General features: G+C 42.2%; 1 protein-coding gene across 2 annotated transcripts in view; it reads left to right on the forward strand.

The window, feature by feature from the left end:
• Positions 1–10,273: 10,273 nt before the first annotated feature.
• ITGB1 (integrin subunit beta 1) overlaps positions 10,274–24,900 on the forward strand; it is a 43,440-nt gene continuing 28,813 nt past the window's right edge. For both annotated transcript variants that reach the window (XM_074528316.1, XM_014270316.2), the window contains exon 1: positions 10,274–10,409. In XM_074528316.1, the coding sequence (XP_074384417.1) occupies positions 10,401–10,409 (9 nt within the window). In that variant the 5' untranslated portion in view covers positions 10,274–10,400. The remainder of the gene's footprint in view (positions 10,410–24,900) is intronic.

The following is a 24,900-nucleotide window of genomic DNA, read 5'->3' on the forward strand; positions in this document are numbered from 1 at the left end:
CTCTTATTTACCAGTACTAGAAAGAAAAGAAGATGCCAGCGGGTGGCATCTAAAATTTAAGGAGTCAGACACCAGAATTCACATTCCTTGCTCAGCCAGGAAAGCACTCTGTATCATTGAGGGGACACTCTAAGTGATAGATATAAGTGTAAGGATATGAAACCCTAAATATATTCTACAAGAGAGTGCTATGTGAGTAAACTGTCAATGAACTCCTATATGAAATTAACTGCATATTGTGCAGTTGGTGGATGACTTCTCCTCTGTCATACAGCAAAACATTTAATACAACCCCCCTGGGTTTTAGTTTTAGACATAAATTATCACCACCCTGGGTTTTAGTTTTAGACATAAATTATCTCATAACTGAGTATTTATTTTACTAAGGTGAGGAGAAAGAATTATAAAATTTACCTAGTGAAAAAAAAACTGTTTTAAATTTTAAATTAAATTTTCTGTATTCCAGGAAAAACTTATTTCCAGTAATACCACAGTGCTCTGAAGACAGTAAGTCCGGAAGATAAAGAAAGTAGGGTGATACAAGTAGTTCAGTTTATGGATTTATCAGTGCTGTGTCATTTGGTTTTACTTCAACAACTGAATAAGAGCAAAGGACAAACCTTCTCCTGCAGGTGAAGTGCTGCAAACAAGTCTGCACCTTTTCCCACAAGTGACTCAAGTTCCTGTTTGCACTTAGAAGTCAAGGCTGAGAGTATGACTAAAGCAAAAATGTCCAGACAACAAGAATGACAACCTTCATTTTCACTTCAGTCCCTTTCCCAATAGAAAATAAAAATGCCTCCAAAACAAAAATTACAGCACTTGTATTCAGTTTACCTCCAGTAAAAGGATGAGGTGCAGCAGATAAAATTATTACATAAATACCTAAAGCTTGCCTGGTATAAAATTAAATTTTAAATAAGGAAGAACAAGTAAGTCACTTGAAAGCCTTAAGCCTGTTGTATAAATAACCTGCGATGCTATCCAGAATCAGCTGAGCTGTAAGCATCATCTGCCCCAACCATGAGTCAGCTTGAGTCAGTTCTCTGTACTTTTATGGTACTTTCAAAGGCAGAAAATGCATCTCCCAGCAGCATGAAAGAACTCTCTGAAATGTGAAATGAGTATTTGGTGGGAAGGTGTTCTCTACTATAAGATGGCAGTGAAATTAGTGGAATAAGTAAAATGCCAGTATACTTAACATTTCTGTCTCCTTATTTTTAGCCCAAAGAGAGGACTGAAATCAAAGCATGAAATGAAAAGCAAATCATGTGCTCTTAAGGCCAAGCAATTTTAAACTCTTTGTGAACTGCTCCTTCTGCACCGCAATTCTCCAACTGTGCAAAGCAGCACTATGGCAATATGGATTCAGCAAACAGGGAATGCTTCCAGCTGTTTGCATCCCTCCCACTCCCAGCATGCATAACATCCTGGCTGGTAGAAGTTTTATTTGTGTTTAAACATGATAAGGCTGATTTACATTAGAGGAATGTTTCTGATCAATCATTTGTGCTGAACAGCCAGTGACTAAGTGGAAATGTTTCACAGAGAAGAACTGAGTAAGAAGTTTATAAAACTTCAGGACGTGGTTACTGTTTCTAATCTATTTAGCAGAGAGCTCACAACTTCCTGTGGCCGCCTGCACTGGGCTCGCACACACTTCTGCCAGTGCTCAGATCCATTATCCACAACTGTGCCACATAAAAGGAGAGAGGGAGGGCTCTCCACATCCCACTTTGCCCATGGAAAGTGAAGTGCCAAGTTCAAACTCGTTGTTACAGTCAAGGAAGAGAGATGCAAGATTTTCAGGCACTAACCTTCAGGCAGCATCAATCAGTGTCCACTGGCTGGTGTCAGCCTGGAATCTAAGGAGCTGCCTCTGGCTGGGATGGATCTCAGGGGAGGTTTGGTGCTGGCTGCTTGCAGGATGGATCATGGCCTGGGCTCCTTTGTCAAATCCGGGAAGGTTTGGTGCTGGCTGCTTGCAGGATGGATCATGGCCTGGGCTCCTTTGTCAAATCCGGGAAGGTTAGGTGCTGGCTGCTTGCAGGATGGATCATGGCCTGGGCTCCTTTGTCAAACCTGGGAAGGTTTGGTGCTGGCTGCTTGCAGGATGGATCATGGGCTGAGCTCTTTTTTTAAGCTGTCAATAGTGATGGGGCCAGCAGAGGTGTGGAAACCAACAGAGGTGAAGAGCTGCTCTTATTTTAGCAACCTGAGAATCCACTGGCCTGAGTACAGCAGATGTGCTCTTGAGGATGCCTTGCAGAATAGTTTCATAGTCCACAAATAGATATTTACACAAGTAAAATATTTTTGCTTTGATGTTTGAAAAATAAGAAAAGTGAATTAACTTAAAATAAGGTGTTAGACTTTTATGATGCTTTCATAAAGGAAAAAACTAAAAGGAGGAGGTTTTGGACAAAAATGACACAATTTTTTTTTTTTTTAAATACTTATGCTGTCAAAAGAGAAACTATCAAAATGGATATATTTCAAAGCTAATTTAATATATACTATTAATCATGGCTTTTAAACTTAGTCTGTCAGATCTGCTTAAACAATGAAATTACACAGCACAGACCAATTTTAATTTAGGATTTACATGTTATCTCACAACTATGTCACTTAAGATAATTATTTAAATTGAACACCATCTGCTTTTCATTTTACAGCTTTTTACAAATCTCCGTTCTGGGAGATTTTTAATATGTAAATTTATAATATGACTTCAGCAAGGTCCGTGTAAACCTACAAAACTGCAATTTCTGTGTTCAGTTAGGTCCAAATTCCTGTTTATAACCCCATTTCACCCATTATACAGCTTTGCTATATTAATGCATCAGGATGAAGGCATCTAAGGAAATAATATTCCTGAAGTTATGTGTTTTTCTCTGGAAAGGAAAAACAGACCTGCCATTTTCAATAGTGTAAAACAAAGATAACAAAAAATGAAGTTAAAATAATTCCTGCAACCTCCCATCCTCAGGGCAAAGGTCTTAAAGCCAAAGGCATCCCTGGCCTTTCTTATGACTGCTTTGGAAATCAGGTTACTTGATGAGACTGGACACATATATTTGATAGAAACTAGAATTTGACATTTTCCAAAACTTTGTTTATAGCATGCTGACTCGAATGTGGAAAGTAGCTTGGTGCAGTTTTCTTGGAGCCTGCAGGTTCATTTTCAGAGGACATTGTGTGTCTCAACATCTCTTGGAATTAATTTTTCTGAATGGGAACGGGGGACAGATCAGTGCAGCAGGAATGCAAGCAGGAGGGTGTAAGTGCCACTGGCAAAAGGAACAGCCCAGAGCCCACACTGCAGACCAGAGAAAGAGGACTGTACAAAACAGGTCAGGAAATCTGAAGGATCACAGATGAAGATGGGGAGATTAAAAGGGAAGGATAGGGTAAGATGGAGGATGGATCATACATGGTACAAGATTTTTTTGTGATACAGACACCAGACAAGCAAAGAGAATTAAGATTTATGTTTACTAGTCTGAAGACAGTTTAATTTTAGCTAAACCTCAGCTACAGCAGAAAGCCAATGCCACATACTCAAGTATGTGGTTACAGAAAATACCACAGATCTCGGGTAAGCTGCAAGGCAAAAGGCTGAAAGCCAAATGCCTTCCTACCATCTGAGCAATGGGACATCCAGGATGGCCTACCTGTGCATTAGAATCATACTAACTTTAATATACATTTTTAACCTGTACTGGAGTGATCAATTCACCTCCTTACAATGTTCAACCTTGTTCTTTTTGAGCTTTTCTCAAAATTGTTTGTGAATCTCTCTGTTGCATGTAAGTTCATCAACAATTATCTTTTCACTTTCATTCTTTGTTGGTTCATTACACCCAGCTAAAATCAGAATTTTGTGTTTTTAAATTCTGTGGCCAGAATATCCTACTGCCAAGGATATTAGCAATCTACAATTCTCCCTACCTGAGGATGAATTTCATTTAAGAGCCTGAACCTGTAAACTGAGAAACTCAGTTTTTGCTTGATGAGTCCTGCGAGTTACACAGATTACTGCTGCAAAATAACTGCAACTGCTGCCAGAATCGTAAAGAAGACAAGAAAAGCTGGCTGAATAGACAACAGAAAGTCAGAATTGCTTTGTATTAGACTCTGCTTAGATGGCAAGGTAGTGGGACAAATCAATACTCAAGCAAAACTGCTATTAACGACCAGACATAAGCTCTTAAGAAAAAGAATATTGATGACACTTGTTCTAGAAAAATGACATCATATGGGGATCATTGAGAGTGCACAAGCAAGAGGTTCTGGCTGTAAATCTCTGGCATCTTCATCCAAACATCATTACTGCCAAAGCATTTTAGATATGAGCCTTAAAAAAAATAAGTTTTAAAAAAAGTCAATGAAATTATTTGATGAAACACAATCATGAAAATAACTTGAGGTGTTTAATAGTGGGGAGGATAAATTGAGGGTTTCAGAACAATCTCAACATAGGACTCTACTATTTGACAGAAATAGTATTAGAAAAAATATTCTGCTCTGCCCTTTTTTGCTATTGTTTTCCACTAGAACAGCCAATCACCTCATACAATAGTCATTCCATTTGCCCACATGTCTTTTCCCAGTGGTACCATTACTACTTATTTCCTTCAGACTATTTTTGCTTTTTTTTCTTGCCTACTAGTCTTGCTTGAAATATTCTGTTTTCCACATAGCTCCTCTTTCCCCTATATATCAATGAACATTAAATCTGTCCTTATTCCTGCTCTCATGACAGACTCAGTACTAGCAGACTTTTTCTACAGCTGATACCAAAATCCTCCTTTCTCATTTCTATCCTTCCTCTCCTCTGCACAAGTCTAAATTTAAGTAATTTTATGCACTAATAACTACTGCATTGAGCTTAAAATGTTGCAGGATGTCCCTCTGGGCAAAACCGAAGCAGAAGAATTCTTCAAGGAAACTCTTGCAATCCTCCTTGCTCATTTCTTTGGGGGCAGTGAAATTCATTTTTCCCCTGAATGAGCATGAGCTGCTTGTCTAAACAGTGGGAATCCCCTGAGAAGGATGGAACAGAATATGTAGGCACGTGATCTCAGAGTCTCACAGGAAAAAAGCAGCACATGGTAAGAATTAACTAACTGCTGAATCTCAGAAACTTACTGTGCATTCAGAATGATCATCCTTTGGGGATATTTTTAATGTCTCAAAGGCATTTTTTCTTGGGTAATTAAACACTAAAATATCTTCAAGCTTGAAGTTTTTAAATCTAGTTCTCTAGAAAATATTATTCATTTCAAGCAACATAAGGAGCTGCAGAAGTTCTCTGCCCTGTGTTACCATGAGTATGAGTGTTTGAACATAAATCTCAAAGGCTTTAGTCTCTTCACTTAACTCCTGCTCACTTTACTTTGGAACACAGGGGCCAACCTGTAGTTCATGCCTAACCATGAAAAAGGATTCCTGCCTTGCTTATTGAGGATCAAAATGTCTTATAGAATTTCTGCATGAAACAAACTCTCTTCACAATTACATAGGAGTCCCACAAAAGTGCTTTCAAAGACAAACAAGAAGGGATGTGTATGCTAATGGCAGCAGGGATTGTAACAGCAACAACACAGCCTACCCAAACATATGCACAGAGGGGAGAGCAGCTCTTCAGCTGAAGGAAGTGCAGAAAAGGAGTCAGAGGAAGCATCACAAGGCACAATGCAGCTGGAACAAAGCTGTCTCCCAGCCCCTCTACTCCAACAGCCAGAAGGGCACAGTCCCACCAGAAGGGCCATGCGCTCTGGTGACCTCTCCTTTCTTCCTGCCTGACAGCCACAAGTTGCTTTTTAAACGCTGGCGAGCTGAAGGAAGGGCTTGGTGGACTCTGACCTTTCCAGGCTCATGTTAAACACAGGACTGTCAACTGAAAAAAGCAGAGATCTCAGCACTGATCATAAACCAGGTGTGAATACATCAGCTTTATTGCACCTAAGCGCTGAACATTGCTCCCATGAACAGCAGGCAATCCTGCCCGGCAAACCTTTGCCCACAGGATACAATCTGTGGCAATCTCCTGGCTGAACATTTGTGACTCACTGCACTGCTTGTGTGGGGCAGGAGAACCTGGCTCCAGTGTAAACACAGCATTCCATATCCTGGGTACACTATACATGTCTGACAGGCTGCCTCCAGAGAAGTGCTGCTCATTCCTCAAGAGCAGCCAAATAGGGGTTGTTATCAAAAGCAATGACCACAACCATTTAGCACCATCACTTCCTGTACCAAGTGACCCTTCTAATAATACTTTGTCTGTGAATCTTCTGTCCAAGCCCCAACATCTCCTCCATCCTCCAATCTGGCAGGCAGAGCCCAGTGCTGACCAGCTGCCAGTGAGGTCTCAGTGTTTGCTGTGCCCCTTGGTGACTGCACAGCTGCTGCTGGAATAAAACAGCGGCTGCAGCCGCTGCTGCTCTCTGCTCCAAGGTCAGGCCAGGAAAACTGGGCGCTCCCACAGCCAGTTCAACCCAGGTGGCTGCAGTCTGATGTATTCCCAGGAGAATATTCTCTGCTTTCTTCTCCTGGCTTCATTGGCTGCAGTCTGGTGTATTCCCAGGAGACCTGCTTTCTTTTCCCGGCTTCATTCCTATCCTTGGGAAAATGACTTTGACTTCCTCTTTTCTCTCCCATCCTTTATCTATCTTTTGTGATCAGACCATGATTTTTTATCTCAGCTTTATAATTTGGTTTTCTTTAGTTTGGAAAAAAAACTTAAGTAGGGTAGGGTCATTTTGAAGAGGCAGGGAAGGAAAAGAAGTGGAGTGGAAAGGGAAAGTACTTGCTGCCAGTAACAAAGTTTGTTGGGAAAGTGGGGCAGTGCAGATAAATTATCGCTCCCTGGGGCAGAGGTGAGAGAGATAACTGGTACAGTATGACATAGTAAAGGTGCAAGTGTTAGTGGCTGGTGAAATTATGAAGTTGCCTAATGGGTGCCCTGATGGGAGGCATTTGCATTTGGGTATTAATGTGCAAACCATGCACATTAAAACACATCCTGTGTTTGTTATCACTGAGGCCCCAGTTGAAAAATATCTCCACCCTTTGCAAGCTGCAGGAGTGGAGAAGATGCTGGAGAACAGGATGACAGCTCCCTGGCTGTGTGGGCTTTGGGAAGTCAGAGTTCAGCAGCTTGTGGCAAACAGGAAACTGCAGCCAAGGAAATACCCTGATAACTGCTTAGGAGATGCTGCAGCCGCTCCTGCCAACCAGTTCCTGCTTCTCGGGAGGCACCCAAGTGACCCCTGACTCCAGAGGTTCCCAGCCAGGCACTGGGAGGGATTGCAGTACAGCTGCCTGGCACAGGGATACTCAGCCCCAGCCCTGGAGCTGTAGCTGGGCACCCCTGATTTACACAGCTGGCTTCTTTACAAAGGCAGCACTGGACACAGCAAAACCCGCTTTGGGATTGGTGTTTGTGTAAAAGTTATAATAAAATCTGTATCTGGAAGATAAGTTAATATAGTAGGAGTCCTAGTAAATATATGTATTGTATAAGTGGCCTTGCGCCAGTCCTAGTTGTTCTAAATGGGCTGCAGCTGTGATGTCCTTAATTGAGCAGCAGCTGTGGCTAATGAAGATAACTGGGATAAAAGGGGGGGTGGGCTGGCTGGTCAGGGAGAGTCTTGGAGGAGCCCTGACAAAGAAGCAGGAACAACACTGCTGTGAAGAGCTGCTTGTGAGAAAACCACCCAGAAGGGAGGGGACTCTAGAAATAATATAACAATAAGAATACAAGTGGTGACCCCGACGTGATAGAAGATAGGACAGCCCAGAGCTGTGGCAGCCTGAGAGCTGGGACTCTAGAAATATAACAACAATGAGTGGTGATAGAAGATAGGACAGCCAAGAGCTGTAGAAGAACATGGCCTTTGAGTCAAGGAGTTGTGGGAATACGGCTTATGAGCAAGGAGCTGTGTGTGTTGTAAATGGCCTTTGAGTCAGGGGGAAATGTATGTATTGTACTTGAATATCTATAGCGTATTTGAATATCTGTAAGTAAAAGAAAAGGGGAAATATAGTTATGAGTCTCAGTAAAATATGTATTGTATAAGTGGCCTTGCCCAGATCCTAGTTGTTCTAAATGGGCTGCAGCTATGATGTCCTTAACTGGGCAGCAGCTGTGGCTAATGAAGATAACTGGGATAAAAGGGGGTGGGTTGGCTGGTCTTGGAAGAGCCCTGACCAAGAAGCAGGAGCAGCACTGCTGTGAAGAGCTGCTTGTGAGAAAACCACCTGGAAGGTATGGGACTCTAGAAATATGAATGCAACAAGTTAAGAGTGAACAAAACAATTCCCAGGTTCCCACTCAATCCATGAAAACCCATCTTTTCTTGAGCTGTCCCGTGCAAAACTGTTCATTCACTCTCCCAGATGCCATGTACACTGCAGTATAGAGACACTGCATTAAACATTTAGACATCACCTACAATTGTGTCTGCTGGCTCAGACACCTTCAGCACTTGTTTTTTTCCCCTGACATCTTTAGTACTTCACAAATGTTGGAAAATAACTCATGATTTTCATACCCATCTGTGCTCTCCAAAGGAGTCCAGAAAGCAGCCAAACAATTCAGTGATTTTATTTTTCAGCCATTTGTGAGACTTTATCCTCTTGATTTCCTACTGCTCAGCACAGCCAGCCACTGGCCACTTGACACAATAAGATCTGAGCAGAGCCTTGGGTAGCACTTGAACCAGTCTGTTGAGCAGTTTTATTTACTCCTGAGCCCCAGTGATCTCAGTAGCACATTTTTGCCACCAGTTCTTTGCAGTATACTACAGTGGACAGCTGCTCACTATTTGCATATTCTGGCAAAATCACATAATATACTGAGTTAGAAGAAACCCTCAAGGATCATCAAGTCCATCTTTTAAGTGAATGGCCCACACAAGGATCAAAATCCACAACTTTGTCATAATTAGCACCAGATGTGATTTTTCCCCCTGAAATAAAGAAGCAGAGAAGAATACCATGGATAAAATTAATTTTTATCTTCCAGTCCTTAAATTTCACACATTTTTGGCAGATAACGACCCCTCTGGTATTTGCTTTTACTTTGCATGGTGTTAATTTTTTAGCATTTTTAAAGCTTTGTCTTTCTGGTGGCTTTCTTCTTTCCTGGCAGTATTAATATTATATCTTGATTTACCTGTTGAAACATATAGTCCTTGCTGTCCTTATCTTTGGATATCAAAATTATTTAGCTACCATTTCATTTGTCCTGCGCTTGCTTTCGATGGAGCTGCTTGAAGCATTAGTCTGTCATTTCAATCTCATTTTCCAACACCACTAAAACAGTTTTGCAATTACAGCTGTGACAGCATTAAAAGCTTCTGCTAAAACAGCTGATGTGAGACTGCACCCTAAACCACTGCACTGCCCAAGTGGAACACAGGGTTGAATCACAGGCCACACTTGAGTAAACTAGAATAACTCCTTTCTTATTCCAAAATGCAGCTAGAAAATAAGCAGAAGGAAAGTGATTGAAATTATAAATAAGTTGCAGCATTGTTGGTTAAGTTAACCATACAATAACAAGAACAGGCACAAGCTCCAGTAGCCACACATAAAGGCACAGTGGAGTGAGTTGATAGCTTGTGTTTCCCAACACCTTACCTTCAGAAAGGTGTCGAATGGCAGGCTTTTTCATTTTTTTTAATCGGCAATTTCCCAAGTACCTATTTTAAGGGAAACTCAGAAATGCCAAGAGCATGCTCCGAACACCAGCAGGCTCCGGCCGAAGGATTTGGGGAAAGCGACCTTTTTGCTCGGGGCGTGTGTTAGCACCAGACAAGCCCACTCATCACTTAGCGACTTCCACTGCTCTTGGCAAAGCTGCCAACAAGAGGGACAGGGAATCCCTGTCTGCCCAGATTCCCTGCTGTCCCCGAGCGTGGAACCAGGCAGGGAAGGGAGCAGGAGAAGAGCTCTGGACAAGGGCTGGGGTCGAGCAGCCTTTCGCCACCGCCGGGAGCGAGGGGGCAGCGGGGCAGCCCCGGCCCAGCCCGGGGGCGGCCGGCCCGCGGGCAAACCCCGCCAAATAAGGCGCTGGCGGGCGGCACGGAGGGAAGCGGGCATCGAGCCCCGCCTCAGGAACGGCTCCCCCGTCCTTGCCCGCCGCGCCGCAGACGCCTCCCCGGCCCGCTTGACGGCAGCGGGGAGGAATGTGTTTCCGGGGCGGGTAGAGCGGAGCGTGGACCTCCCCTCCCCCGCGGGCTGGGCTCCCGCAGCAGCTCGGAGCAGGCGGCGGCGGGCAGCCAGCGAGCAGCGAGCCCGGGCGTCCCGCCGCGCCCAGCCCTGCCCAGCCCAGGACGCCGCCGCCGCAGCGAGCCGGGCGGGCCGGAGCGCGCCCGCTGCCCGGAGCCATGGCCGAGGTAACGGGAGGACGGGCGGGGGGTCGCAGCCGGCCGGGAGCAGGATGAGCGGTGCCTGTGGCCGCCGCGGGGCTCAGCGCCTCGGGCGGGCTCCGGCGGGCGGCGCGGGACTGCGAGCGCCGTTTCCCGCGCCGGGAACCGCCGCCGCCCCGAGTGCGGGTCCCTCGGCGCCGGTCCCGGGCGGAGGAGGGGGCGCCGCCTCCCGCCGTGCCTGCCCGGCGCTGTGGGCGGGAAGGTGTCGGGCCCAGCCTGCGGCTTCCTGTGGCGGCGGGACGGCGGCCTCGGGCCTCCCGTGCCGCCGGGGCCGGCCGGGCCTTTGTCCGGCCCTGGCCCTACCAGCGGAGTAGCGGCCGCCCCTGGCAGCGCCCCGAGCCTTCCTCTCCGAGAGGGACGGAACCCGTGCGGGTGCCGTGCCCTGTGCCCGCCGCCGCCTCCCGCCGGCGGTGCTCGGGACTGGGGCAGCACTCGGCTGGGAAAGTTTCGGGCGGCTTCCCCGGAGTGTGGGCGAGGGCGGGCGGCCGGAGGAGGACGGTTCCTTGTACGGGAAGCGGGCTCTGGAGTTACAGGAATGGGAGCCAACGGAGTGAGGCAGTGCAGGAACTGAGTACCCCGGGTTTTGACCTGCACAAATCCGCAGAAGGGGAGCACTGAGAGCGGGGTCCATGCAGTTTGAATGACGGGATGGTCGCAGTGCAGCGTTTGGCTGCTCGATCCGTCCAAACTGGCACTGAGCCTCTATAGTTGCTATAAACTTATGTCGGGATAGAGTGGGAATGCGAGGCCGCTGTACCGTGTCCCACATGGGGATTTCTGAAAAATCTTACAGCAGTACCGCACTGCTTTGTCTCCTCTTATTGCCTTCAGTTACTGGTGGTTGGAAGGAAACATGGAGCGATGGGAAATTCATTCTGACTCACTGTTCAGGCCCATGTCAGATGTCTTTATGTTATGGAATAAGGATCTGACTGCCTGTTAAACTCATTAGGTAGTCTGTGACTGTTTATGAAAAGAAGCTGATCAGCGTTCATGTTTGCTTCTTCATTTGTCCTTGATAGAATAGAGCAGTCCATTCATGCCAGCACATGTGCACATAGCTGTTGGGTGAAAAATGTTGATTTTTCTGGTAGATTTGCCATCGCTGCTACAGTCCTATTCATGCCAAGGTACACAAACTTTCAGGAGTAACGATTGTCTCCATTTAGATTAGTGGAACCACTCACGGCTAATGCTTCTTGTGTGCTAAAGCGTTTAAATTAAGCAGGACCCTACGTATGTGGAAAAAGATTTAAATAACTTGTACTCCTGGCACGCAGATAATTTGGTAGGTGATGGTAGCAGTGTGAGGAAAATTAGTTTTGAGAAATGAGGCAGCTTGGTGGCAGTGAGGGGATTTTGTTGTTCTTGGTTGTTTGTATGGGCCTTTTAAAAGTAGTATTATACTACTAGAAGGATGTAAATTAGACTAAATTAAGCAAGACTAAGAGCAAAGACATTCATTGTCCACATGCATCGCAGCGATGAAACCGACAAAACCGATGATTCATTCTCCTGTCACAAAAAATATTACTTGCTGCTGGGTAATGATTAAGTAGCATTTTGCAAGCTTGCCTAAGGCTCTATTTATAAGGGTTGCAAAAACAGTGAGCCATTGGCAATAGATTGGCAAGACAAGACAAGTTTAAGATGTGAACACCTTCAACTTTTGTCCTTTTCAAAGATGTCTCAGCTGAAAGGTGAAAAGCTGACAGGCATGCATAATCTTACCTTAATCAAAATTGGAGCTGCTAAGTGCTGTATCTGTTTGCCAGCCACATGATAAATGAACCATATTTATTTCAAAATGAAATGTCAGTAGTTAAAACTCTGTTGTTCTCTGTGGGTGCAGCCAGGGAGCTCATTCTGCTGTCTCTGTTCAGGCGCCTGATCTGTGCCATGTCCCCAGTAAGGCCCATCCTTGTGAAATTGGAGGGATGCTTGTTTCTCTAAGAATGTGCATGAATTTCTGATGGGATTGCAGAATTTTAGTGTCTTGTCTTGAGTATTTTAAATGACTCAGGTGGTTAGCCTTACACCACTTCCTTTGGGAAGTTGAGTCCCAAAGCTGAAAAAAAAAACTGTCTGAGAACTTTTCCTGCTGTTCCTTCTTCCTGATTCATGATTCCATTCCTCTCTCTAAACCATTCTCTCTATACCTCTCATTGGGTAGCTCTGCTGTAGTTCATATTTGAAGAAAGCTTGTTTGCTGTAGCAATAGCTCAGGAAGTAGATATAACTTGGGTGGCAGAAAGGTGAACTTGGGAAGAGCCGTGCACACATGGCATGGGCACGTGCTGTGGCCTCCCTTGCCCTGAATACAATTCCCTTGCTGCTGCTGGTATGAGTGCCAGTCAGTTGTTTGTAAATAGTTGTCATGCCTGCCTTTCCACCCAGTCTCGATTTAGCTGGGTGATGTGATGTGATGTGATGCACGCTTTGCTTGTGGTTCACCCAGCTTCTCATCGGTGTGCTACAGGCCTCGTGCTTGGCTGTGGCTCTTGGTGCTGAAACAAGGTGCTGCTAAAGTACCTTGTCTTGATGGGACCCTTTTAGTAAGCAAAGGCTCTAGTTCTGCATCAGGCTCCCTTTCCTTTTAGTGGACAGCCATGCAGGGTCCCTGTTGTTCCTCTCCTGCTCGTGGGTTTCTTCAGTGTGGACCTGCTCATGATGCTTCCTGCAGCCTTTGCTGGTGTCCCTGTCACTGCTGCACAGGAGGTTTAGGGGTTTAATTCCGTGCTACTTTCTCTGGTAGTTCTGCCATGGTGTAGGAAGTGGGTTTTGTGGAGGAGGGCTGGATGGAGCTTGCTGGCCTTTGGTATACCTGACCTTCCTCTTCCTCCTCATTCCTTTCCAAATGTGTCTTGCACCCCTTCCATGTAAGACAGACTGTTGTAATCAGTGAGGCATTGCTCAAATGAAGTTAAATCAGTATTAATCACTAGCTTTAAGATTGCTCATGCCACCTCATGTGGCACTTGGAAAAGACATTGATTAAATAGGTCTAGGGAAGACAGAATGCATACTTAACAATAGCAGAGCCTATTCTGTCTCCTTTGCTTTTCTAGAATGTCAAGTGATTTATTTTTTCCAACCTTTTTTTTAGGATGGCCAATCCCCTTTGGCATCCTTTTAATTCTTAGGGGCTGCCGTCAGCCCTCTGAGAGGGAATCCTTGTTGGGAATGCCTTTTTTTCTTTTTTCCTTTGCCTTTTAAGCTGCATCTATTGGTAGAGCTCATAAAGCAATTACATAAATTTAATCAATCTTAAAAATGTAATTAAGGCAATATGTAGTCAGATTTATTTTGGAAGTGTCATTAAAAAGTACTTGCCAGTATGTGTACTATTCCCCTATGACTAGATTTTTAAGTCAGCTGCTATATTCTGTGCCTGGTAGAAAATTTCCGGTCTCCCAGCAGCAGAAAACTCAGAGTTCAGTCTGTGTTTTCCTGCCTCTCATCTCCCATCTGTCTTTATATTGCTGATTCTTCAAATTGTTTCACTCGTCCCACTTGCCTTACTTTGAAGTCACCTTCTAATAGCCGCACTCTCACTGCCACTTTTGCTTCAGGTTTTTCAGGCTTCTGCTCTGGTGTAGGTGTGCAGGGATATTTTTTAGACAAACGCATCTCAGACCTGTACATGACAATAAGTTTTTGTTCTAGGGGAGAGTTAGCTGTTTTTTTCTGAAGAGGATGTTTGTTTGCTTTTCAAAAGGGAGGGAGTATCACAGATTTGAGAACAGATGAATAGATGAACAAATTCAGTGGCTCTGTCTCCTGGACAGATACTAGCAATATCTGTGTGTGATTTAATGCTCCTTTTGTGTCAGAAAATTAAAATCTGTTGGATAGTTCTAGTGCTGCTGACTATTGTCATTTATGGTGACAAATATGTTCTCCTTTTTACTGCCTAGTTCCTCCTTGCTCTGCTCTGTGGTGTATTGTGTTGACAACTTTCTATAAAGGATGATGTTTCTTGTCATGTGGTAACCAGAGGGGACCACAATATTGACCAGTATCTGTCAATTGTTGTGGTTATGGCGTTTCTGGGGTAGCCTACAAAGGCATTTTTGTGTTTACCCACAAATGGGAAGACATATTCTATTTCTTTTTTTTTCCTAATTTGTCCTGCATAGGTGTGGTCCGATAACCTGAACTCCTAAAACTGTAAGTCAGAATAAATTTATGAGAAGACTTTTTCTCTGAACTTTTTTCTTTCCCAACATGTGGATTATTAGGGTAAGAACCAGTAAAAATATATATGGCTTCACTGAAAGAAGTGGTTGTGTGCTTTAGCTGTGTGAGTTTCTAGCCCAATGTAAGACACATCTAAGCTTTCTGAGCAGCAATTGTTGGGAATGTTATGCAGGAAATGAAGATTCTAACTTCTGTGAAAGAAAAATGCGACCCTAGGCACCTTATTATAATCACTAAATAATATGATTGCCTTTTTCACTACTAAAGGTGCTCTCTTTAGCAGAATGTTGCTATTAAACATCCTGTGTTTTTGTGATAACCACCTTCTATTATTTTTCTATTCTTAAAGTAATCAGAGTGGTTAGTGGACTTCCTAGGCTTTTGTAATTTCTCATTAATGGATTGGATATGTTCAGAAAGATGTTAACAAAATTTGCACTTAACCAAGCACATGGTAGGGGAATTAGCCTGATGAGACTATAATATTAATGTTTTCTTTTGCAAAAGGTCATAGAATTCCTACTTGGAATCATCTTTGGGGTGTCACTGAGCAGAGGCTCTTTAATATTTTAGTGATATTTCTTTGTGCTATATCTTTTTCATTTCTCTTTACAGTCAGATGCAAAATGGCTTATGAAACATGCTTTCTGTCTTAAAAGCAGTTTCATGTATTTCATTTGTTTCTTTTTCAACAGCAGCAACGAAATGCCATCAGTATTCTTGTGGTTTTATTAGAGGGGAAGTTTTGAGTAACAGAACTGAGTCTGGAATCTTAACTTTGTTGTTGCTCATAAGAGCTGAGAAGATATCGGTCTTTTCTTACCATCCTATTCATTCCTTTCTGTCACAGAAAAATGTTTTGCAAATATTTGTTTAATTAATGCAGTTCTCACATTTTGTCAGCAAATCATTAGACTATAAAAGTCACTTTCTCAAAAATTCTAATCTGTAAGACCATGTTTAAGTGCAGATTCCTCTTTATAATGCTCATAAACTGCAACATATACAATACCTAATGCCAGAATTTCCTCCCTCAAATGATTGGCATCATATTTGTAGTTCTCCTATTTCTGCTCTGGTTTTGTATGAGATCACATACTTAACTTAGTCCTAGTTTTTACCCACTTAGTTTTAACTTCTGCTCTTGGTACATTCTTGTGTAAAAGCAGGAAGGGCTGTTGTTTGTATGAATTCTTGTTGTTTTAAACTACAAATTTCTCTGTAGTATTTATACTACAAAGTAATACCTGCATTTAATTTTCTATTATAGCTATTAACAATATATTTTAAGTTTTGTAGATATAGAAGTAAAAGCATTTTTGATGTGGAAGCTGAATAGAAGAAGAGAAATATTTCTTCTTTTCTCATCCTTTGTGGTAGAATGAAAAACAGTGATTATATATTGGGCTGAACTGAAACACTGAACTTACCCTCATTTAAAGATGACTGATCTGTGGTTATTTAAAAGAGAAGAAAAATAATTGTGTCAGATTAATTTAGAAGGAGTCAGTATTTCACTTAGGAAATGGTGATGAGTCAAAGTGACATCTTGGATATCCGTGCATACTTGGTCTCAGGAAAACAAATCTGAGACTGGGATGGGTAGTTTGGCATAATCTTGCCCTTGAGGTAAATATTGAAGTAAGGATGTGTCCATTTGGAAAGGGGGATAAGCTGTTATTCTGGTGTTTCTTAATTTTCTTTGGTGGAATTGTAATTTAATGTGTCTTAACATGTGCTTACCTTGGGCAGTGGCACCAAGAGCCACATCTTCCCCGTGTGCAGGAAGCTGCATCTGATCTCTCCTCATCTGCTCTGGGTCCTTGTAGGCTGGCAAGACCTGCTGGGAGTGATGTTCCACAAAGCAGAGGGTGCTCCTCCAGGGAGCCCTGGGGTCACCAGAGTGTCCAGGAGCATCCTGGGGACCATAGGGGGCCATTTGAAGGACCTGGCATTCCAGTAGCTTGGCCAGCATCCTCCAGTTCAGCTGCTTGAGTATTGAATTGGCAACATCCAGCTCCACCTAGATCCTCAGCTGTCTGGTGTTCCAAATCTTGGGTAAAGAGGTTTTGGATAAAGATGAGTACAACTAAAAGGAAGGCCTGTAGTGGAGACAGATATGAAAGAACCTCATCTTTTTGATGTTAAATCAAAGCACTCTCCCAGGTGTCAAAAGATGACACATTTTAGTATTTGGTTATCAATAAATTTGGAATAAGTTTTGTATCAGGATGACTTCTGATACTGCTGACACATCTTTGAGAATGGAGTGGTGGCTGAAGGTTTTATGCTTGTCCAGTCAGCAAATGAAATGCCCCCTCTTCTGCTAATGAAAAGGAGAAATGAGAAAATCTTTGCTATCACCATACACAGGGTTGGCTAGGGTAAGCATGGTTGCTGCCAGTGAATTCTGGCTGGGCTTTTTTCTTATTACACTGATGCTTTATTTTCTTGTGTATTAGGAAATTAGTTTTAGTGGGCTTAGGAGAAAGTCAATAATTACTTTCTCAGAGCTTCCTTCTGTGCTTTTGCAAGGTTGTATTTAGTGTGTGTTACTGTGCTGACTTTGTGATGCCAGGTGGAGATTGTCCCACAGCTGAAAGGCATGCTGTAGCCCATCTGCATAAAATACAAGGCTTGACAGTTTTTTAATTGTCAATTTGCTGATTTTGTGGCAGAATAGATTAAAAATCTGTCTTTCAGTGACATATGAATATAACTTATGTGCATTTTCGAAACATCTGAAAGTTTAACATTTTAGAAGGTAACACTTGTTCTGTGTAGTTCAAAAACAGGGATGATTTTTTGTGTTGTTTTTGTCACTTATATGCAAATACAAATCAGTGTGAGAAATTAATGTACAAGAAGTTCAGTGTAATTTTTCCTGGGTGTGGACTTCAGCATAAAAAAGGAAACAGCAAATTTCCTTTTTTGGAAGAACATGCTGTACATACCAGCTATAGGTTGTTAAAAACCACATAATAAAATCAATAAACAGCAACAAACATTTTTTTCCTGTGTTATCTCCCTCCACTACACATGTTGTTTACACAAGTTTTTAAAAACTAGACTAAAATGTTACACAGCTATGTTACAGATATCTCCTTTCAGTGAAAAACTCAACTTCAGCTTTAAGGAGTAACTATACTATGGGAGATTGCTGCCAGCATTTTTGCCATTGCCAGCTGTCTGGTTTGGATAGTAATAAAAGAGTTTGCACAAATACTGCCTCTTTTTGGTGCATAATTCACAATACAGTTTCACTTTCTAAATGAAGAATATCTGTATTTAATATGATTAACATTTGTTGTAGCTGGAAGCAATTTTAATGCTATGTTGCTGCAGAGTTTAAAAAAAAACCTCACTCATTAGTGATAACTCAAAACTCTGCAGCAGACAACTGCTTTTCAAATTTATCTGAATTTCATATTTTGTAAAATGTTCCATTGGCTTTTGAGCCATGAATTCAACTAAAATTGTGTTTAATTTTCATAGGAATGTGGTTCTGCAGCAGTTTATACCAGTGCTAGGTCTCAACTGTCCCTCCTGCCAGTAACTGTGCGATTTTGCCATCCTGCTTGCATCAGCTGTGGAAGTTACAGGGCTGTACATTGAGTTATTGAAATAACTGTTCTGGCCAAAAATTAATTTTCAGCTAGGTCAGTTGTTGCAGCTGGGAGATCACATATGCATTGTGAGGGATGTGCTTCACAGCCAGGGGAGGAAGGGGAAAACGTGCAACTCATAGAGAAAGTGTGTGCCACTGTGGCAGTCCAGAGATAAGTTGGCATAAACTGCTGTGGAACCTCACAGCATCTGCTCGTGCCTGCTTCAGTGCTCTTCTGACTTGAGTAAACCATCTTAACTTGCTAGATCAGGTGAGAAATCACTCAGCAAGGTGTTATTGCTCAGCTTGTTCCGCTGGCTCAGCTAAGGGGCAGAAGTATCTTCTGTAGTTGGCACCAGAGAAATGAAGGGTGCAAAGTGGGCAATTTTAGGGTCTGGAGAAGTTGAGCTGTCTCCTGGGTTCTCTAGTAGCAAACTGGTAGATGTACTTGGCTGCTGTGAGAAACCTCACCTTTTATTATCTTTTGCAGTGCTCTTAGAAGCAGCTTGTGGACTCCAGGCTTGAAATCTGCTCTGGAAAGCAGCAGAAGTGTATGAATAGGCAGATTGTTCTGGCCAGAACTGCTTTTTATGAAGTACTTTGTGATGAGTCTGGGTGGTTTTGGTTTTGATTTTTTTATTAAAAAGTCTTTTAAGTTGAAGTTATTTTTTTCCTGAGATTGATGAGCTTTTTGCAAGTGCTCAAATTTGCATCAAAATCTGGATAAAGTTCACTGTTTGTTTCAGTTTGTGCTTCTGCCTAGTCTTTTATCACTGCCATTGAATTAATAATCATCATTAATTATGTACACAAAAATATATAGCATACATATGAAAAATTAAATATATATAGAATTAAATTCTGTTCAAAATCTCATAGATACAGATTCATAAGGCTGTATGTACTTCTGTGGGATGACCAGTTTTTTATTGTTTCTACATGATCACTTTTGTAGACACTGGCATTAAGAATGTTGAGGACAAGGGTTGTTCCAGTACAAGTCTCATTCTAATTGTGTTTGAATAGTGAATCTTTTTAAAAACTTGATGTTAAATATTTGAATATTATCTGTAAACATTATTTTATGTGCTTGCTATTCAAATTCTGAACTAAAATATGAACAACCAACAACAAACCTAAAATCCTTCAATGTTTTGTTCTTTGCTTCTGTTAATTTTTTCAGCCAACTAATTTATTCTGATAACCTGTAAAAATAAAATCAGAATAGTTCCTCAAATTGGCTGGGTGTGTTGCCGAGCATTTATAAACAATTCATCCAAGATCAGCTTAGGGTGGTTGGCCTGATAGCCTGAATTTAGGCTGGTTCAGCAGCAGAGAGCCTTCAGTGTAATTTTGGAGGGCAGCCAGTCTGACAGCCACCTGCCCCTTCTTAGGAGCTGTTTGCTCAGCACTCCTCTGTCCGTGTGGAGGTCTGGTTTTCACTGAGCCTCACAGAAAGTGCCATTTGACACAGAGGGGAAAGGGGTGGCCCAAGGTCCAAGTGGAGCTGGCTTGGATAGAGGTGGGGGAGTTCTCTGAGGTGTTGGCACAGGGGCAGAGGTTGCTGTTGCGGAGATGCTGCAGCACTGCTGGTTCTTTCAGCTGCAGTTTGCTTTCATCTGGGTTTTGGCTGCTGAAACTGTGCCCTGGTGGCACTAGCTCCTGGTGGGTGAACTCTGCCATGTAACGACAGACGAGTTTCCGCTGAGTGTTCTCTTTGTGGCGTGCCAGCTGCCGGCTTCCTGCAGTACCTGCAGCAATTGCCAGCAGCGCATTTGCAATTGTTTTTTCTTAAAGAAATAGATACATGAGACACCGCATTTACTGAAGCTCTCTAGCTTTTTACTTAAGAACATACTTGCCTCTGTTCTGCTTTTACTTTAACAGAGAAGCTTGGATTAAAGTAAGTTTAGCCAGATGTTGTGATAGTCGTGGAGGCAGTACAGCCTCGGAAGCATCAGTTACAGTCAGCTGTGCAAGAGCTATATTTATATGCTTAACTAAACTTTTCATTTCCCCGTGTGGATAAATGTGAGGTTTAAGTTGCACAAAATTAAATAGTGTCTTTATGGGAGTAGTAAGTGGTGCAGAGTATGCAGGAATTTAATACACATGGAACAGACCCCCATGTTTTCTACTAGAATGGTTTAAATCATTATGTGGCATTCTTGATTGTAATCTGTCTGTGATGGAAATGCTAAATGTAGCCAAGAAGTCTTGTAGGCTGGAAAAAGCTATGTAAACAAGTTAAGTATCCAGTTCACACTTTCTCCCACCAAAAAATCGTGTTATATGTAGACTAGAGCAGAAATTAAGTTATTATGGCAAAAACAACTCATGGTTCTAAAAGCATTTGAAAAGTAGTGAAACAACAGATTTTTAAAATTCTGTTTTAATCACAGTTGTGTGAAGAGATGCTTATAATAATGAAAATCCTGAAATATTTGTTATGGAAAAAATGCCTACTGATAACAGCAAGATTGAGTGCAGTAATAATTCTTATAAATTTCTGGAGACAACATGCTTTGAGTCAGTAAAGTTGTGATGAACTATTGGAAGCTTATGTTTGGAAGAGCATGGAAAAGGGATATCTTTGACAGTGACAGTTTTAATGGGAAAAAATGACATACATTTGTTATTGGTGCATATTGTTGTATATTTATCCTTAAAGAGGAAAGTTTCTAGCTCTGCATGTATAGAGGTGCTGTAGGTGTAGCAAACACTTTCAACCGCAGCAATAAAAAACAAAAAAAAGTAGCAATAGGCCTGGTGTGTTTCAGTGGTTTAGGCTTGGGGAGGTGCTGCCTTTGCAGGGTGCTTGCACAGCAGCCTAAGCAGCACAGGACAGTGTTTTGTCCTTTCCTGAAATTCAAAGAGCTTCATTGTATCCTTGTATGAATCCTCGGGTTCTGTGGGTGGGATGCAATGACATAGGATTTCATAGGCACAACAGTTTGAGAAATGTAGAGCAAGCTGTAGTTGCAGATTGGATTGTCAGGAATGTAAATGTTATAGCTTAAACTAGGTGTAAGCCAAAGGTGATCAACACATAAAGCACATTGCTGATGTTTTAATGAGGTGTAGCTGCGAGTCTGAGTGCTCTGCTGGACAGCATGCAGAGTTGTATTTCTCTCCTAATTTAGTGTTGAAATTTAAGCACAATACACCTGCTTTGTTAGTCTAATTTTCCAAAATGTAGCTATCAGAGTTCATGCTGTAAATTGCAGTTTGTGGATAACTGCCTGGTAAAAAAATTTAAATAAAAAGGAACATTTTTGTGAGAAAGAGTACCTGACTTGGCTCTTAAAATGTTTCATATATGTGGTCATCATGCACAGGTTGCTTGTTCTTGTGAGCTGTGTTGAAGTCCTACCTGTCTTTCAAGCATTGAGATGCTTCCCAGGGTAACTCCTGAACTGTGGAATCTTGGCTTCAAATTATGATGCAACAGGTCAAGAAAGTGGTATACAAATCATCTCTTCATGTGCATACAAACCAAGCCAGGGACAAGGATGGTTAATACAGCAAAGCAGTGTTCTTAAATTGGTAATGATTTATGGAATGGTAGTACTGTGAAGATCTAGCCATGAGTTACAAGCTGTCTGTGCATGGCAATGTGTACACACACTGTTTGAAGAAATGTTCTTCCTTCAAAAGTGGTGCTGACTAACCAGTGTTAATCCTGCCTGCACTACAGCACTCTCCAAAAAGCCTGAGAACAAAGGGAAGAGATCAAGGTTGCACTTTGGGGTTTGCTGACTAGAAAGATGAAGGCTCTTTGTCATAGCTTCATCTTCAAGTTGCCTCTGTGAATCTTTCCTGTTCTTCTGCCTTCTCTCATCATCGTCAGCATGACATTGTGACGTGTGTGGGTTCTGAAATAGAGCTCGTTAATGAAAAGACAAATTGTGGTGTGATTCCTGGGACTGTCCTGTACAGGGCCAGGAGTTGGACTTCTGTGATCCTTGTGTGTCCTTTCCAGCTCAGAGTATTCTGAGAATAAATTGAGTGGGCTTTAGTAGCAGTATTCTTTTTTACAATTTGCTATGGCACTTGTTTTTCTTGTGATGAGTATTACTTAGGTGTGTAGCCAATTGCAGGAGTTTGTCATTGAGAGAAATTGTCAATAGATTTTACTAGTGAAAACACAGAAATACAGTGAAACACATATAGAAATACAATTAAATCAGGCATGGTATGTAATTTACCCTGCCTTTATACGTTTGCTATGTTCCATAATAGTCTACATTCTGTAGGTTTTTCTGGCTTTCTAGAAGTTCCCTGGCTGTCTTTGGTTCCTTGTATTTAGCTCCTTGTATTCACTTTTAATGTAAGTCCCTAGAGAAGTCTGTATAGTTTGGATTGGTCAGGTCTGCAAGTAAAGAGGGATTTCAGCCCAGCGTCCACAGGTCAGAGTGATCATCCACGACCCAGGAGGTTTGCAGTTGAGGCTCTCTTATGTGTCTGAGTGTGAGCATACATCTGTTTTACCTGAGGGTAGAGCATTTGGTGAGAAAGAAATACCAAGTTCGTACTCCAGATTATGAACCCAAGTGTCTGTTTTTTCTCATGGACAATATGCTGTAAATATTACAGGGAACAGTAACTGGAACCCACTTATATCTTTTTATCTGGCTCTATGTGAGCCCTTCAGTGGGTAAACTAGAGACAAAACTATCAGTATTTCTGTCTCTGTGCCTTTTGTTCTATGTAGCAGAACAAAGGTTTAATTAAAGCTCATACTAGAGGATGATAGAGCATTCCCAGAAAATGGGAATGCAAACCCTTTGGGGCTGAGGAGGGACTGGAGCCCATTTACCTTACTTCCTGTGAACGCCACAATACTGTAAAATATCTGGGATCCATTACCACCTTCTGTCATGTCCCAGCTGGATCTACAGCATTTTATCTTTCTCATTGTGAAGAGATGTCAGATACCCGAAAACTTTATCATCTACAGTTGTTCTGAAACCTCTACTTGTATTTTTTCTGATTATAGATGAAATTTATGTCTTCCATTAAGAAAAATTTCCCCACCACAATTCCCTGCAGCCAGGCACCTAACTTGGGCAGATTTGTTTCCATTCCATAATTCAAATCAAAACCAAAAAGTAGTTTGCATAAAAATACCCAGTCACTTTTCATTCCATTATTTAGAACTGTGAGAAAATTGAGAGCTCCTGTGAAACCCAGAAACAAACATGAGCAAATTCTATGTAAGAGCAATAACTGGTCAAACCATGTGGGTGCTTGTGAATTTAGTGGTTGAGTCTTGAAGCAGCTGTGTCCTATATAAACTAACAAACACCCCATACTCTAGGGACACAAGATGATACCATGAACAGCCCTCCAGCTCTGTTCTCATGAGCTGTGGCCTCAGCCTGCTCCTACTTGTACATGAACATTTTCATTTATTCTGCTGAAGAGGCCATGTGTTGTCGGTGCCCATGCTGAGATTTCAGCAAAAGACACAACGGTATTTTAGAACCTAACACCTACTGATTTTTTCCCACTGCATTCTGTCCTTTTTGGTGAATTTTAAGCTACTTGATCTTGTGGGAAAATTTTTAGAGCTGTATGAATCAACTGTGGGTAGTAATGTAGTGTAACTCAGAGTCTTGGCAGTTGCATTACTGTTGGTGTTTGCCTGCCTTACTGGGCATGGGAGCGGCACAGGAGTTTCAGTGTCAAACTGGTACAATTGTGGTATCTTTTCTCATGGTTTGGGCATGCACAAATGTGTATTCTCATCTCTTTTGGGGCTCCCAACCCTGCAGGGGAATCTTCTGAACTAGCAGTGACATACACTAATTGTGGCAGGTGACCTTACAGAACCATACTGGAATGGAGGAGCCGGTCTCCCTAACCTAAGCAGAAAATCAGTTTTCTGTAGATTTTAACTCTTGTAATTGAAAGTTAAGTCTTAATTAGTTTATTATATATTATTTAAATATATAATGCCCTTCTAAAACAGTGTTTAGAGAAGTAATTTGGAGACATGTTTTATTCCATTAACTTAGAAATAACTGACAGAAGTTAAGTCCAATGTGAAATACTGTTGTTTCTTTTATGCTGTAGCATCACAGTAGCTGAAGTGTGTATGCCTTAAAGTTTTCTCAGGAAACACTTTGAGTAAGCAGTCTTGATGCACTGAACTTTTTGTGTAAAAGTTATTTCAGTGCTAAGGAATTTTTTATTTTGCACTTCAGTCTGTGATAACATCCCATTCTTTCCATATTACTGCAAGCAGTTCAGAAACTTCTGCGTTCATGTCTGTAAAGTTACCAGGGGCAGAAGGAACATTGTGGTCTTGAGCCGTGGTGTTAGGCTGGTAGATAGATAGGCTGTTGAAGGAAGGCTTACTTCTAGAATTCCCATTTGGATTGGTGTGTTGCAAAGCCCTGCTCTGGGGACTGCACTTCTTGACTTTTGTCCATCAAATTCACTTTCCCATCAAATTCACTTTCCCTGCACGGGGATGCTCTGCTAGTTCATCCATCATGATGCAAGGTCAGGAGCTGGACCTCTGTGAAGGGCAACCATCACAAGGCTGGTCTGCATCCAGGGAACAAATAGTTTTGTAGGCTGAGTTTAGGATTGGGGTTTTTGATTAAAATTGCCAGCAGTTCAAGCACCAGTGTTTATCCCAAA

The sequence above is a fragment of the Zonotrichia albicollis genome, chromosome 1 (genome assembly GCF_047830755.1).
Source record: "Zonotrichia albicollis isolate bZonAlb1 chromosome 1, bZonAlb1.hap1, whole genome shotgun sequence".
Taxonomy (NCBI): domain Eukaryota; kingdom Metazoa; phylum Chordata; class Aves; order Passeriformes; family Passerellidae; genus Zonotrichia; species Zonotrichia albicollis.